This window comes from Hylobates moloch, unplaced genomic scaffold (genome assembly GCF_009828535.3).
Source record: "Hylobates moloch isolate HMO894 unplaced genomic scaffold, HMol_V3 SCAFFOLD_8, whole genome shotgun sequence".
In the NCBI taxonomy this organism is placed as follows: Eukaryota; Metazoa; Chordata; class Mammalia; order Primates; family Hylobatidae; genus Hylobates; species Hylobates moloch.
In genome coordinates, this window is record NW_026652283.1 from 73,411,603 (window position 1) to 73,428,412 (window position 16,810).

A 16,810-nucleotide genomic window follows, 5' to 3' on the forward strand; every position below is an offset into this window, starting at 1 on the left:
TTATTTTAAAATCAACATTGTTCTAAGGTAGCTGAAATGTGTGATTTTTCTATTTTGCCTTTTCACTGACGATATACCCATAAATCTTGGTGGTGATTTTCTCTCCAAAGTTAATTTCTGGGCCATTGGTGACAGCATTATCTATCATTCTAAATTGTTGTCTTAACTGCATTCTTTAAAAATGTAATATTGAAGGCACATAATATTGAAGATGACTCCAGGATGAACCCTGAGTTTGCAGACCGAATAAAACAGCTCGATAAAGAGGCGTCTTACTACCGAGACGAGTGTGGCAAGGCCCAAGCGGAAGTGGACCGGTTGCTGGAGATCCTCAAAGAGGTGGAGAATGAGAAGAATGACAAGGACAAGAAGATCGCAGAACTGGAGAGGTAAATTTTACAGTTATATAAATTGTTGGCAGTGAGAGAACATGGACCACGTGGTTGCCCATCTCTGGTTGTGGTGGATTTGGACTGTACGTTCATATTACAAGTTAGAAACAAGTCGCAAATGAGGAATATGGCCTGTGAAAGATGACGTTTCTGTGGAATACTAAGAATGCAATTGGCTTATCTTCTGAGGGATTATATACTTCTTCAGTGTTGAAGAAAATAGTGGTCAACTTTCTTGAGTGATGTCCATGATCTAGCATGTTTCCAGCGACGTGTGTAAGAAACTGGGGCTCTGACTACCCAAAACCTCAGTTCTTTCCCATCACAGGTAAATATTTGTGGTTTAGTTTTGTCTTGATCAAACAACAGCAACAGCAACAACAACAAAAAAAACCGAAGAATATAGTTGGGAGTTCTTCATTCAAGATAGGGGAAGAAGGAAGGAGCTCATATCCTTTGGATGTCTCTTGGCACATCACGACAAATTCATCCTGGAGGTTTATCTCTTAAGAGGACCTTTTAAATACATATACTTGAATAGGTCCTGCATGATAGCAAATTCTGTGTAAAAACAGGGAGTGTTGCATCAGAGTATTTAGATTTTCAGATAAATCATATCCATATTGTATTTATGTATAGTGTAGATGCTAAAAATAAGCTTGCTATCAATGTTTTTTCCTGTATTTCATGTAAGGAAAAAACTTTCTGAAAAATCTTACATAACTCCATAACCTCTACAGATTTCTTACTGGTTCAGCAATAAGGCAGAATTTGTCTTTCCCAGATTCAGTCCATATGGAAGAGATCACCAAATTTTGAACAAACCTGTGAATGTTAGCCAGCTTTGATCGAGACACTTGTGAGGCCCTAAAGGACTTCAAGACATACACAGAGTAGCTCTCTATCGTCTTGTGGAAAGATCATGGGCTTCAGTGACAGAAAGACCTGAGTTCAAATTTCGCCTCTACTTTTTGCCAGCTTTGCAGGCTGGAGTGCAGTGGCATGGTCACAACTCACTGCAGCCTCAAAGTTCTAGGCTCAAGTGATCCTTCTGCCTCAGCCCCCTGAGTAGCTGGGACTACAGGTGCACACCACTACACCTGGCTAATTTTTAAAAATCTTTTGTAGAGGTCAGGTCTCACTGTGTTACCCAGGCTGGTCTCCAATTCTTGGACTCAGGCAATCATCTGTCCTTAGCCTTTCATGGCCTTGAATCTTGTTAGAAGTGAGTGAATCTCTAACAACCTATTCAAATGATGCTTTGCAAGCAATTGGTCCCCAGGTAAAGTGGAACATGTATATCATTATGAGCAAATGCTAAAACAAATTCTTAAGGCCAGATATGGTGGCTCATATCTATAATCCCAGCACTTTGGGAGGCCAAGGTGAGAGGATGGCTTGAGCCTAGGAGTTGGAGGCCAGCCTGGTCAACACAGGGAGACCTTGTATCTACAATAATTAGCCGGGTATGTTAATGTGTGCCTGTGGTCACAGCTACTCAGAAGGCTGAGACAGAGGGATCACTTGAGTCCAGGAGTTCAAGGCTGCAGTAAACTATGAGCCACTGCACCCCAGCCTGGGGTCAAGATTCCTCTCTCTAAGAAAAGAAAAAAAAATCTCAACTTTGTCTCTGTATTAAACAAATAGGTTAATTTCCAATAAAGTTTCAACATTTTCAGGTATAATATTTGGTACATTCAAATTCCAAATCAATTAATATTTCTCTTCATAATCTTAGCATTAGTTCGATAATCTGATTTTTATTCATTGTGACCACTTTTAGCAGTAAAGTCAAGGATTTCGTTTTCTGAGGTAACTATCCCAAATAGAATCCTTAAAGGGCTTTGTTTTAATTGTAAAATGTAGGGGTGTTCTGCTAGTCTGCTGGTTCTTAAAAAGTGGGGAGCACTGTGATTGTAGATGGATCTATTTTGGAACTACATTTTAGAACCAAAATTTTTCTTAGAAAAACTGACATGAGATCACAGGAAAGTTATGATCATGTCTCTTTCGTTGATTAGGAAACTGAGATCTTGAAAAGTTAAATGACCTTCCTGAGATTGGTCCTATAGTCAGAAAGATGTGAAACTGTACTGTGAGTTTCCTGATTCCTAGTCCACTGCTCTGAGAAGCGGTGAGCTATGTGGAGGATGCCCTAGATAATAATATTAAAAATTATAGTAGTTTTATTTGTAATACTAGGGTATGTATATTGTATGTATATTCTGTGCTCACTGTGTGCCAGGTACTCTGCTAAGCACTTGACTTGCAATACTGTGTACCTTTTAGTCTTACCCACAATACGGAAACTGTCATTATTCTCATTTTATGATGAGAAACTATGATTTATACAGATTAAGTAACTTCCTCCAGGTTGCAGAGCTCATAAGAATTAAGTCAGGATTCGAACTCAGGGCTGACAGATGAGCCATTGAGAACAATCCCTTCCACTAATGGGCCAGAAGAAAGAAGCTAGTACAGCAGCACTAAACAGTCAAGCAGCCAGCATAGAGCCTTCCTGAGCAGGCATTGCTGCTGGGCTGCAAGAGATCTGCCTCTTTATTAGCATACAGGAGAGAAAGTGATGTGCTTCAGTTTAGATGGCATTTTTTCTATACTAAACCAGCCCCCCAGAACTGTAATTGAAAATCAGGACAAGCTACTATAAATGTTTACATATAAACATCTTAATGGTCTAATTGGACAAACAGATCTTAGCTGGACACTATTGCCTTTAAATCATCAAGAATATTCAGATTTTTATTTCTTCAGTATGGAATGCATTAAAGCAGCAGTGATTTTACAGGCATTTATCTTTATGTACTTTCTGCACATTTTCTTTATCTCTGCCTTTGCCTCCCCTTAAAGCTGATGCCTCCCAGGCACTGTAATTCATAAAACGTGTGGTGGGACCTGAGTCTGTCCCAGTACTCTGCCTGCCGGTGTCTTGCGTCCGGCAGCAGAGCATTGTCTGGGAAATGTCTGAGCTTCAGCCCCAGCCCAGGCCCCTAAGGAGGTGGGGGTGGAGATTCAGAGGGGAAGTTTCTTGGGAAAAAAAGGGCTCAGCCTTGGCCTGCCTTTCTGAAGCATTATCTGCTGTGCTATATGTGTATTCTGACCAAAACGTCTTCTTCCAGTTGTCAAGCAGCCTTTTTCAAATTGGGCAATATTGTCATTTGCTGGATAAAACTACAAAATTCATACCTCACAATATTGAGAACTAAAGAGTTCTTAGCAATGTGACGTGTATCTTCATTTTGGAGCCATGGAGAAATGTTTGCAATTAAATTTGTAATTTTGAAAACCAAAAATTGAACTTGACATAAATTTGTGGTCTCTGGCTTGTAATGTGACCTACCAGAGTGAAAGGACCTCTTTTAAAAGGAGCAAATGTTCTAAAATATTCCAGAACTTCAATTGTATGCAACAAAAGGTACAGGGTTAGGAATAACTCAGACAACCTTGACGCTGGCCCCCTCCTCTCTCAGAAGGCAGTATGTGTTTACTTTCTATTCTGTTAATCTTCCCATTCCAGATAGCACATGGCTGGCATTTACACAATGCATTTACCTCTTAAATTCCATGTGAGTGATGTTTCTCATCAGCCATTAAAGATTTTGCTTTTTAAAGTGCATGTTGCTCTAGTGTGGTCCCACGTGCAGTTATGCCTGTAAACTCTTGCACGGCCCAGTGGGGAGCTTCTGCCTTGGACTGCAGGCAGCTCAGGGGAGTTTGCTACTAGGTGGGTGGTGGGCCTTGAGCAAGTCTCTGAGAGTTGGTCCAAATTCAGCTGAAGTCTTTATTCCATCCCCAATGTCAGATGTCACGTATATTACACAACCTAGTGGCTAATTAAACCTTAGAGGCAGTGAAATATGCAGTGCTTCTGTGTCAGTGCCCATCAAGGTCTCTGAGTTTTATTTACAGTTTCAGAATTAATCCTTTGGTGACTTAGGGGAAAGAGAGAGGTTAATAGAATCTGTCAAGTAAGACCTGCTGCCACTATATTTCTCACATCCCGCCCATGGGAAGGAATCAGTTGGGTGATCTTTCATGTAATTATCTTAAATATGTTAGGGATTTTGTTGGTATTTGTCTAGAGGATGGAGAATGCCCAAATTGAGCCCTCAATCACATACCTCCCCAATGCAGAGAGGAGGCTGGATCCCTGGGGGTTCCACTCGTAAGACATAACATCAGAATGGAAAACAGACTTCCACTTAATTATCTGGTTGGAGAAATAATATCACCAGACATTTGGACACTGAGAAATCATTTTAGATGCCTAAAAGAGCCTTATCTAAGTTTGAGGAAGAGAATGTTATTTTTTCTTCTGGTTTGCTCAATAATGTACTCACATAATTTCCTTGATGCCTTTCAGAGCTCCATTCGAAACGTAAACTTAAGTGTTATTATTATTTTTAAATTATGATAATATGTTTTAGAAGTTTCATGGTACATGGAAAAAACCTGATGCCAGTTTTATTTGTTTTGATATAAATGTTTCTTGCCGAGTAATTTTCACTTACATTTGTTAATGTATTTGAAAGAATTTCTTGAAAACAAGTGGCAGATGGCTATATGCCATTCCTAGCAACTTTTTGGGGAAGGTCATGGACATCACGGACACCTCTGAGAATTTGATGAAAACTAGGAGCCCGTGAAAGAGGCAACTACATCTGAAATGTGTGCTTGCTATTTCAGTTTAGGATTTCCTAAGGCTTGGCCACGGACCTTGATTTAATTACCTTCGATCCAGAAGGATTTGAAATGGCAGCTGGGGCCAGTGTTGCCAAAGTCCCCACAGTGATCGTGTCCTGACATAACTCTCATTTTCGATCAGTTGCGCATTTATGATCACAAAACACTCTGCAGGGGGATTTCAGATACAAGGGATTATCAAATCAACACTTTCCCTGTGTGGTTAATCTTAAATTTTCTCTTTCAGTTGTATCATTATAGTCAACATTGTTTTCATTTGAAATGTTCTAGCTTAAGCTTTATCCTGAGGATTTATTTTATTTTGTTTTGTTTTTCCTTCCCATGTGAAATACCTAAAACTGCTTTTTTATAGTGTGGAATGGTGGGGCCCCATTGAGCAGAAAGCTGGGAAAGTATTTGTTTATCCACTTTGTTTTTGCAAAGGGCATTTTACAGATTAACACAATGAATGTCCACTATGTCCTCCTGTAGTAGCCTGGAAGATGAATATGGTTTTTTGTTTGTTTGTTTGTTTTTATTTTTTTTGCTTGACAATAGAGTTTATTGTTTTAACCAATGAGACGGGCATGCTAGATATTTTTATACAAACAAATTAAAAAGTATTATAACTTGATATTTTCAGTAATGAAGTTGGAACTTCATTTTTCCGACTGAAAAAAATTACTCTCAGCTTGGGAAGTTACTCTGTCCTTGCTGCGGAAGCTGATAGGTGGGTGGCACACCACCAAAAGCCCTCCTCGTGGGGTCTTTGATCATTGCTACATGCAGTGCTCTGTAAGCATCTAAAATGGAAATCTTTGAACCGAACCGAAAGCCAAATTGCTCAGCTCCTTTTGGTTTTCAGGGATGAAGGAAAAATATCTCATAGGATATAACCATCCAACTTACTGGTTCAAATAAAAATCTTTCTGACATGAGCCCTTGCCCAGTTCTGATACCTTAGTAGTTTCCATTTCAGTTTATTAAATAATAAAATTTTATATGCACACAGATAGGAACTTTCTCTATAAATATTCCTCCAGAGAAGGGCTGATGCTGTCATTGTGCTGTGGGAGCACACCTCTGGTTCACATCAGTGCTTTTTGTAATTATACGTTATCAGAGCAGATACCAGTTTCTTCGGTATGATATTTAATACAACAGCTTACAGTGTGTGCCCAGGGCTTTTGGGGGTAATATAAGATAAAAGTTTGCTTCATTTCGTTATAAACCTGCTGATATAACATCTGTTGGCTATATGTTTAAAACTAATGCATTTCCTTCCTTTTATTCTCTTTTGCTATCCCTTTTCCTTTCTGCTTATCCTCCAAATTGCTGCTTTCACCCTTGCTCCAATCAGCTTGACTCTCAGGTCAGTAATTTCAGTTTTTCTTCTAACTGCCTTTCCCTCCTAAGCTCAATTTATGGCTTGCACTTGTTTAACAAACACGTTTCTGAAATGGTTTTCCTCTGCCACTGCATTTCCCCCGCTCATTTCATTCCATGCCTTGGGAAGGTTTATTTTATGAAAAGGATGTATAGGTGGGAAAAGGCAAGGAAAAAGATGGAAATAAGTCACTGTTGGATTATTTAATTCTATTTCTGGATTATAAAATCCATGAGAGAAATTTTCATGATAACTCCCCAGTGCATTTCTCCTGAGCAGTTCAGAAAATTGACTGCAGGATGATACAACGTGGAGCCGTGGATAAAAACAAAATGCAGGATGCTAAATTTAACCTAGGAGAACAAAATGTCTGCCCATGACACAGCAACTTAAATGCTAAATTTAATAGTGCAAACTGTTCAGACTTTTCGTTTAATAAATCACTGTGTTCTGAAAGATTTATAATACTTTTTAAAAAGTCACTTTTGAAAATTATCAATGTGTTAGTAACATATTGAACACACATGTTATTTCCTGACATTGTTTTGGTTTTAACTTTGTAACTTCGTTTTTATTAGCCATAAGGCATACTTTAATTACCTAGGGCATAGCATATGGAACCAAGTGTAAAACTTGATTTGTTGTTGACTGTGTGTACCCCAATATTAAGAAATGAAATAGGCGTTTTGTCTGAAAACGCATCCCAGGCTTGATTCCTCCAGTGTAGGAGGCCCAAGCCCATAATTTCTTCTTCCTTAAGTCAAGGACAACTTCTCTTTCCAATAAAACATAGTAATATGTAGTGATTTGTTTATCATTCAGTCAACGAGTTTACTAAAGGATGCTCATTCTAGGATTTGAGGCTATTTAAACTTCAAAAAAAGAAAGCATCACATCAATGTGGCAGTCAGTATAGTTGCTCTATTGAGAGGCAAGTGATATTATTTTCTTCTCTGTACACAGGGTCCGCAACCCTTTATTCTGCCCCATTACCCAAACCACCAGACCAATCCATTGACTACAGTACCAAGTTATTTCAAACCAAGGCATGTCTTTATACACAAACCTGCTCATCTACTGATTTTGTCCCACTGCTGGCTTCCAATCCTGGTGGCTCATAGTCCTTGAATACTTCTCTGCCACTCTCACATACCACACTGGGTATCCCCCAAGAACTGCCTCAACTTCATCGCGCTGCAGGGAAGCCTCATTCTCAAAAGTTCCTAGAGATCTGATCAGAGATTAAAAGCATGACCCCCAGAGAACTGCTCTTATTCTCAAATTTAATGACTCTTAATTTACTTTCTGGAGCAGAACAAATCTGGTGCATCTATGTGCAGAAACACAGACATCATAATGGGCGGTAGGGAAGGGGGGGATGGGGAAGGCTTGGAAACATGCATCCAAACCTTTTCTCCAAGTTTTTGATCCACTCATTTAATGAAGTTTGAAGCTTTTCTCCTTGCCCGCCTGTATCCCCCTCCTTTTGCCTTCCCTTTGCTGCCCTAACCTGTACCTCTTAGTATTGAAGCACTTGAGATCCAGGGATCCCTTTTGCTCTCACACCTCAAGCTTCCTGTCAGGGCCTTTAGTTTTTTACCTATACTCTACTGTGGTTTTTTATGCTCTAGGAACTTTATTGTGTGATTTTTTTTTTTTTTTTTTTTTTTTCCTATTTCATGGTGAATGAACATGAACTCTGACTCTCAGAAGATAGGGCTGGAAGGGGTGATGGGTGTCCAGTGGTTCTCTGGACAAGGGGCAGGGTGTGTTGATAGGGTGTGGCAAAATGTACATGCCAAATCTAGTTGGATGAACTATAGGAGTTACATCAAGGTTCATATCATTCCAATATCATTTAACCTATTGCCTCAAATGAACATGATGAAGAAAATGTGCAATCATTGTGAATAATCATCTCTGGTTATATTTTTAGTGTAGGAAGAATTGGGCAGCTCTGCCCTCTTGGAAACAAAAAGTCTTTAGAGTCCTAGAAGCTTTGTTCAACTTTGACAAGTGTCCAGAATTAACTGTGCTTTATTCCCAATGACTTCCAGGTTTACCAGTTAAAATAAAATTAAATGTAATAATTGAACTGAATGCAGGATCTCTATGTACTTTCTTTATATGGCATACAGTTGAGATACATAGTATGTGTGTGCATATATGTATATATATGTGTGTATGTATATACACATATCATGTATTTTAGAAAAATCGGCTGGGCGTGGTGGCTGAAGCCTGTAATCCCAGCACTTTGGGAGGCCGAGGTGGGCAAATCATGAGGTCAGGAGATCCAGACCATCCTGGCTAACACGGTGAAACCCCGTCTTTACTAAAAAAAATACAAAAAGAATTAGCTAGGTGTGGTGGTGGGCACCTGTAGTTGCAGCTACTCGGGAGGCTGAGGCAAGAGAATGGCGTGAACCCGGGAGGTGGAGCTTGCAGTGAGCCAAGATCGCGCCACTGCACTCCAGCCTGGGCGACAGAGCGAGACTCTGTCTCAAAAAAAAAAAAAAAAAAAAAGAAAAATCGTATCTAGTCTTTCTTACCATAGTTTACGGTTTGCCCTGCACATCCCCACCTCCTAATCTGAAGTTTGGAAACTGCAGCAACTCTTGAGACTTTTCTGTGTGCTGTGGACTCCATGGGAAGTTCTCCCTCCAACTACTTTTTCAGATTACTTCATTTCCTCTTCAAACTCTATGTAGACTCTCATGCTTAAATTCAGGTGGACAGATAATAAGTACTGGGTTTGGTAAAATACAAGTGTCATATTCCAAATCTGTTCAGGTCTCCACTCCAGTAAACTCCACGTCTGTCAAGAATGTCTTCATACACAAACAGGTGGGAAGCTGGAGAGGTTTGTCAGGATCTCTGTATTGTACTCAGGGGGAGGGTTTACGTGAAACTTTTATATTTCTAGTAACTATTTGTGAGGTTAGCGTGTGACTTATGACAGATGAGGTTATCTCCAAAAATGTATGCAGCAATTGACTAAAAAAATAAAAAGTATCCTTTGAGATTCAGTTCAAAGTCTTGCCAGAGAATCAACCAAGTAAAACCAGAAGACATAGACTTCTCCCAGGCCCTCTCAGTCCTCAGCTCACTTTGGATCCCAGGTCAGCTGATTCCTTGTTTGGGCCTCAGTGTCCCCTCTTGGAGAGGAGGGAGCCATCTTTGGAGCAAGTCTTCTGGGATCCTGCCTGCACATGGGCATCACATGTTTGACGAAGGGGCTGTCGGTGATGGACCGTGTGCACTGCCCTGCAAGCAGGCTCAAGCTGATGGCTGGCGCCTGGCAGCAGGCGTGAGCTCATTATTATAGTCACTTCAAACACTTGTACCAAAATAAACTCTTTGTGATGTTTCCCCAAAGCTGAACACTGTGTTTTCAATCCCTCATTCTTCTAGCAAAAGATGAAGTCACTCCTCCCAGACCTCAGAGGCCTGTTGCCCAAATAAATAATGAAAAACACCTTTCCCAGAGCATCCCTTTAGTGTCCTGCAATTTGTTCTTTGCTAGGGTCAGTTTTTTGCCCCATCTCCTCCACAAATACATAGTGAGTGCCTACTGTGTAATAGGCTAGGCACCGTGTGCTGGCCCAGCATTTCCAAAAAATACCTGATGAAAAACTGACCAAACCATTTAAGAAATGCTGTGTTACATTTTTCTTTTTTATATTCATGACATAGGTTGATAGCAATAATAATAATAATAATAATAATAGAAACAACAGGAGCAGAAGCAGCAACAGTAATACATTTGGTGTTAATTAAGTGCCAGCACTGAATTAATCACTTTTTTTTGTGTTCTTTTTAATGTTCACTTCTCATAACAACTGAGGTTGGGACTAATATTTTTTTTCCATATTAGGTAAGAGGAAACGTGTTCATCAAAGTTGAACATTTTGCTAAATTTATACAGTTAGTAAGAAAAGGCATTGGTTTTTTTACCCCCTAAATCAATCCATTTTGATTTACAGATGGGATCTTTTGCCACTTCAGCTCCAGTTGCATAGTAAAAGCACTGAGAAGGTCTGCAGTAAGGAAACCTGTGCAGTTCTGTTCAATCCTCGGTTTTCTGAATATGGTGTTCATTGAATATATTCCATGAAGCACTTTGGGGAAAAACTGTTCTGCCAGCTATGCAGCCGGCCTCTCCTTTCATCCTGAGATTTATCTCCCCTCTCCAGCCAGCCTCTCCTTTCATTCTGAGATTGAATGCCTCTGGTTCTTCCTGTACAGATCCTGCCCCTCCAAAGCCAGGGCAGGAGTTGCCTCTTCCACCAAAGCCTTCCCTGAGCCCACTGACTGTGTGGGCTCTGTGTGGTGTGTTGTGCCACACATGGGAGGCGGCAGTCATGCTCTTGAATGCTGTTGAATAAAGGAGCACCCATTGGGTTTGTCTCACCCCACTCTTTCTTTTCCTTGTCCCCATGGAGGGTTGCTGGGGCTCTTGCTGGAAGCTGAGTTGTCTACACTGGATGTCATGTCTGGCTTCAGACATGAGGCGCTGAGAAAAGATATCATTGGTTTTCTATCAAGTCGGATGCTTGTAAGTTCAAGAAAAATGAAGACAGAAATAAAAGGAGAGGGGAAAAGATCTTCATCTGAACTTCTCTCACTTTCAATCCCTACTTCCTTCTTTTCCTCTCTCTCCCTCTCCTCCGCCTCCTCCTTCCTCTTCTTCCTTGACTATTCATCCAAATCCTTCTGCAAGTGAGAGTCTGTGCTGGCTGGGTGTTGGGGATATAGCAGTAAAACTGACATGATCCCTCCCCTCACCAAATTCAAAGACCAATACTTCCTGTAAGGAAGGATTTGGCCACTAAGAAAAATAATTTGTATCATTTATACTAACAATTGGAAAAACCAGGTTTCAGGTGTGCTTTTCCCCCTTTTTCCTGTTGGGGTTGAAGGGGTTATCCACAGGTCAGAAAATTATATCCTTCTTTAAAGCTGCCTTATTCTAATGCTGACATTTCTGGTGAAGTGTCAGAAAATTTTATGCCCAAGCAAAACTGGTAGAAAGCCAGAAATCGGCTGATTTTGCTTTGGGTGCAAATATTTTATTGGGGATGGAAAAAAGTTGTTTTCCCTGATTTATAACTCCTGCAAACATAAAGTGGGTTCTATATTTAGAAATGGTTTTGAACCCTTGAGGCGTAGCCAGGGATTGGTGCTTACACCTTTCCGATCCTAGCCTTGGTGGGACTTGCCGTGACTAATGTTTTGCTGAGCCAGCTCCGATTTATAGAACTAGGGCTTTATGCTGCATGTTGTTTTTCTCTTTAGCTTTTGCTTGAGTTACTGTTCTGGCACTCTATACCCTCTAGAATGGTGAAGACTGAAGGAACACAATTGGCACTGTAGTTGAAATGTTTTATAGTTCAGTGTGTGTCTGAGATTCCTTGGAGAAACAACAACAGCAAAATTGAAGGATGGCCCCAGGTAGGCCTTAGAAGTCATGACCCAGAATAAGAGATACCAAGTTGGTAAGAGTTAATCATTCATCTGTACTTTTTTTTTTTTTTTTTCTAAAACCTTTTCTTTTCCCTGTTTCTCTCATCCTCTTTGCTTTTGATTGGTACTACCATATGGATGAATATCAGCAAATAGTAAATCTCTCAAGATGTGTTAGCTTTTTCTATAAATGCTGAGAAGGGGAAGGAATTTAAAAAAAATAGTTTCTTAGTATTATTATAAATCACTTTCTAGAAAAATAATATCTTATTTCCTTTATATGGCTTTTCTTATGAAATGTGAATTCTATCACTTCATTATGCACAATACTAGCTCAGGTTGTAGAGAAACCCAACCATCCTGTGACTGGACTTTCTTCCATATTGGGTGAAGGTGCTTGGAATTTCCACACTGTGTAGTGTCACATTTTTGTGAAGTCTACATTTTGGGGGAACCTATTTAAAAATGAGTGGGCACTGTGTATGTTTGTCTGAGGAAAATACATTGTTGTTATGTATAACAAATGCTTTCAACATTTTTTTGTGGAGGATTTTGATGATTTTAATATTTGCTGCTCTCTCATTTTACTCTAGATTCAGAGTAGTAATATTAAGCTAAATAAATATGAAAAATAAAACAACCTAGAAATCAGCTGATTTTACTTTGGGTACAACTATTTTATTGGGATAGACAAAAAGCTTTTTTTTTTTTTTTTTCTAATTTACACTTCGTGCAAACATAGCGGGTTCTATAGAATTATTTTTGCATCAGAACTTTAGTTTTAGAAATTGTAGACTGGGTTTGGGGATGGGAATAAATTTTCCCTTGAAGAGCCTCTATGGTTCCTTAAGAAAAAAAAAAAAGAAGAAGAAGAAGAAGAGATAGGATCTCTCTCTGTTTCCCAGACTGGAGTACAGTGGTGTGATTGTGGCTCGCTGCACCCTTGAACTCCTGGGCCCAGTGATGCTCCCTCCTCAGCCTCTCAAGTAGCTAGAACTACAGGCCTACCACTATGCACAGCTAATTGAAATTTTTTTTTTTTTGCAGAGGTGGGGTCTCACTATGTTGCCCAGACTGATCTCAAACTCCTGGTGTGTCTCCTTTTCCAGTCCAAGAACAGTGAGACTCATGTTTTAACTCCAGCTTGCAGATTGACCTTCTCATCCAGCATTTTTGTAGATTGGTAGCCATGTTAATATAAGTACCTCTCTTACTGGCATATACAGAGCTGTATGTACAATAATTTATGCTTTTAAGTAACTTTTTTCAGTGGAAGGTGTAAAGTGTGTGATTCTCACAGTGTTTTGATGGAATGTACTATTTCTAGTGAGATTCCACCCATAATTTTGAAGACATAATGGTGAATATTAGCAAGTCTTGAGACATTTTAACCTGGGATGAATGCAGGATTTCATACATAGAATTGCTTGGCAAATTTTTACTTTAGGTCCTGGAAAAATCCCTTTTTCAAGTTTTGAGAACATAACCACCACCCGTCTCACATGGGAGCATGAAGTAACAAAATAGTCTCTCACCAGCCATTGGTGTTGGTCAACTGGAATATTCTTGTGGCTGAACAGATCTTGATGTGATGTGTGAGTTGAAGTGTAAGAGAGTGGTTTTAAATTTAACTGCAGAGCCCTCTGCTATTTAATCATATGTCAGTTTGATGGTTCCAAGGGCAGCATGATATGTTGCTCGCAGATAACTGCCGTGGAGAGAATGAGTTGGTTATAATAATGAATAACTGAAGAATCTTCTGATAACCTGCGATGAATGGGTCTTGGTGAGAAACACTCACTGGGTAATTGGCAGATAGGTGTCCTATCGCCTTGCTGAGTGTGGGTGCTCTTCTGCCACCTAAATACGCAAAGCAGGGGCTTTTTAGGGATTCCTAAGCAGATAAAGAAGCACTGTTCTAGGATTTCACTTGTGTTGTCTCTCACAGACCTATTATTAGTTTATATTAATATTTCATTCACAGTCGAAGTTATTCAAGACGTTATCTATTGTTAGAACATTCAGTGTAGAAAATTAAATAGACCACCTCCTAAGAAACAACATCATCATTGCTATAGCACTTGGGACACAGTACTTCCTGTCTTTAAGCCTATCTCTGTATCTGTAAAGTGGAGACAATTATATTATAGCTTACCTCTCATGTGCACGTGGTTGAGATGCACACTGAGCGTGGAGCACAGTCCAGGCACATAGGAGATGCTCAGTAAGTGGCAGTGATTATGGATGTGACCAAAATTTTCATGCCAAGAGTAACAGGTGAGAGTAGGAAATTGATACAAGAGAAGAAGCCGGCTGCCTCCGTTGCTTTTCTAGTTGTAAAAACCTGAGTTGCCAAAATAAAGACTTTAGACATTTTCTCCCAAGCCATTGAAAGATTTTTGAGGAAAAGGTTGAAAACAGCATCCTGCTGCATGCTTCCCCCGACCCCAGGGATATGAATAATTGAACATAGAAAAATCAACTTATGCTTATTGAAAAGTAATCTTTATATGTAAATATGTAAACTAATTCATGCAATCCTTGTTTGTCCTATATAAGGACTTATTTTAAATTTTCCTGGAACTAGAGATCCAGGATTCAGCTACTGCCTTTCTGTATTCATGTATAAAAAGATCTGATATTGAGTTTAGAGGATGGGCCAAGTATTTAAGTGTGTTCCTTAAACATGTATCTCTTTTATTCATTAACTTATTTGCTTTCATCAAATAGTGATGGTATGTCTGCTCTGTACCAGGCACTGGGATGTAACTAGCACTACACCCAGAAGCAGCATCGTGAGAGACAGAAGCAGATCCATAGTATTTATAATATGATATCTGTGCAAGTGGTATAATGTAATTCACACTGTTCTACACCTTGGCTTTTTTTCTTAGCAAACTATTTTGGAGATCTTCCCATATCTATATCTAAAAGGCTTTCTACTCTTTTTCACCTCTGCATACTATTTAATTGAGTCTGTCTCCTCTTGAAGGACTTTTAGGTTGTTTCTAGTCTTTTCCTCTCATGCAGTCTGCTGTAATTAATAACTTTGAATAGACTTGATTTCAAGTGTATGTGAATATATCTGTAGGATAAATTCCTAAATGTGGAATTGCCAGGGTAATATGCTTATAATTTTTCTAGATCTTACCACTTGTCCTCTACAGAGGCTAAACCATTACAGACCCATCAACAATGTGTAAGAATGCCTCTTTTTCCATAAACTCTGCCAGTGCAGTGTGCTCTTCAAACTTTATCTTTGTTAATATGGTATGTGGAAAATGACATTTAAGTGCAGTTTTGATTTGCTTTTATTTTATTACAAGTGACAATAGACATGTTTAAATGTGTTTATACTTTTTCATATTCTTTCATTGGTCTTTTTCTTATATATTTGTAAGAGCTTTTCATATATTAGGAAAATGATACGTTTGTCTTTGATCTGAGTTTTAAATGCTCCCCCTGCCCATTTGTCACTTTTCTTTTATTTGGCTAATGGTGGTTTTTGTTATGAAGATTTTCTTTGCAAAATTATTTTACATAGTCAAATGTATTCAGTCATCTCTTTTATGTCTTCTGAATTTTGTGTCATACTTAGAAGCCCCTTCCACACTACAAGACTATAAGAACAATTGTCCTGCAGTTTCTTTTAGTAATTTTATGATTTGTGTCTTAGTCTGTTCAGGCTGCTATAACAAAATATAAACTGGGGAGCTTCTGAACAATGGAAATGTATTTCTCACAGTTCTGGAGAGTGGAAAGTCCAAGATCAAAGGTACCAACAGATTCAGTGTCTGGTTAGCGCATGCTTTCTGACTCATGGATAGAACCTTCTCTCTGTGTGAGAACAAGGTGGAAGGGGCAAATAGGCTCCCTTTGACTTCTTTTATAAAGGCACTCATCCCATTCCTAGTCACCTCCCAAAAGGCCCCACCTCCTCATACCATCACTTTGGAGGTTAGGATTTCAATGGATGAATTTTCCGGGGACACAGTCTGTTAGTATTTTTATGTTCTGATTTTCTGCATTTAAGTCTTTGAACCATCTGGAATTTATCTTAATGTGAGGTATGAAGCATGGATATAACTTTATTTTTTTTCCTAGGCCAAGTGAAGTTTAAATGTCACTTTCATCATTTGCTCTTCACTGGAGCTAGACAGGCCCAGGTTAGGTTTGTCTAAGTTCACGTAGTTTCCCACTAGAAAATAGGGCACACTCTTACCTGGTTGTTCAATATCTGTCTTTCAGTCTAGAGTAGAACTTTGATTTAGAAAAGACCTGTCTTATCCAACCAGTGCCTGCAAAAATAGTAAACACTTAATAAACATTTACAGAATGAAGAAATAATGTGAGTTGTAAAGAAATGGAGTTATAAGGAGGTAGAAATTATGAGTAATTTGAAGCTGTAAAAAAGGCATTCGGAGTGGAATGTGAGTCATCAAGGCAGTGATGGAGGGGAACCAAGTCAACAGGGGGTGAAAGGTGAGCCAACTCTTGCTTCATGAGACAATAACACAACCCTGGGTCCAGAGTCACCTTGGACCCAGGATGGGTTTTCCGTGCTCTTCTCTGTGAGACCCAGAAGGAATATAATTTTCTTCTTTTTCCTCTTGGGAAGGCTAATTTCTCAGCTTTCCTTGGTTTCGGTGAGACCCACCTGTATCATTGAGATCCCTGGCTAACTGTGGCAGGATGTAGGAACAAGTATGGAAAATATGACCAGAGTTAAGAACAAAGAGATCTTGGCCAGGCTATGTTTTAGATGCTTTGGGATCGCTAAGTAGCCCTGCCCAGTAGGCAGATTGCAATGAAAATCTGAAATTTGGCAAAGAGGCATTACCCATGGCACAGGGTGACAAATTCT

At 39.4% G+C, this 16,810-nt stretch overlaps 1 protein-coding gene across 8 annotated transcripts in view; it reads left to right on the forward strand.

The window, feature by feature from the left end:
* Window positions 1-16,810, forward strand: part of ERC2 (ELKS/RAB6-interacting/CAST family member 2) — a 901,662-nt gene that overhangs the window by 404,774 nt on the left and 480,078 nt on the right. For all 8 annotated transcript variants that reach the window (XR_009214386.1, XM_058441964.1, XM_058441966.1 and 5 more), the window contains one exon: window positions 196-389. Coding sequence is in view for 7 of the 8 variants with exons in the window: in XM_058441964.1 (XP_058297947.1) it covers window positions 196-389 (194 nt within the window). In the remaining variant the exon portion in view is untranslated. The remainder of the gene's footprint in view (window positions 1-195; window positions 390-16,810) is intronic.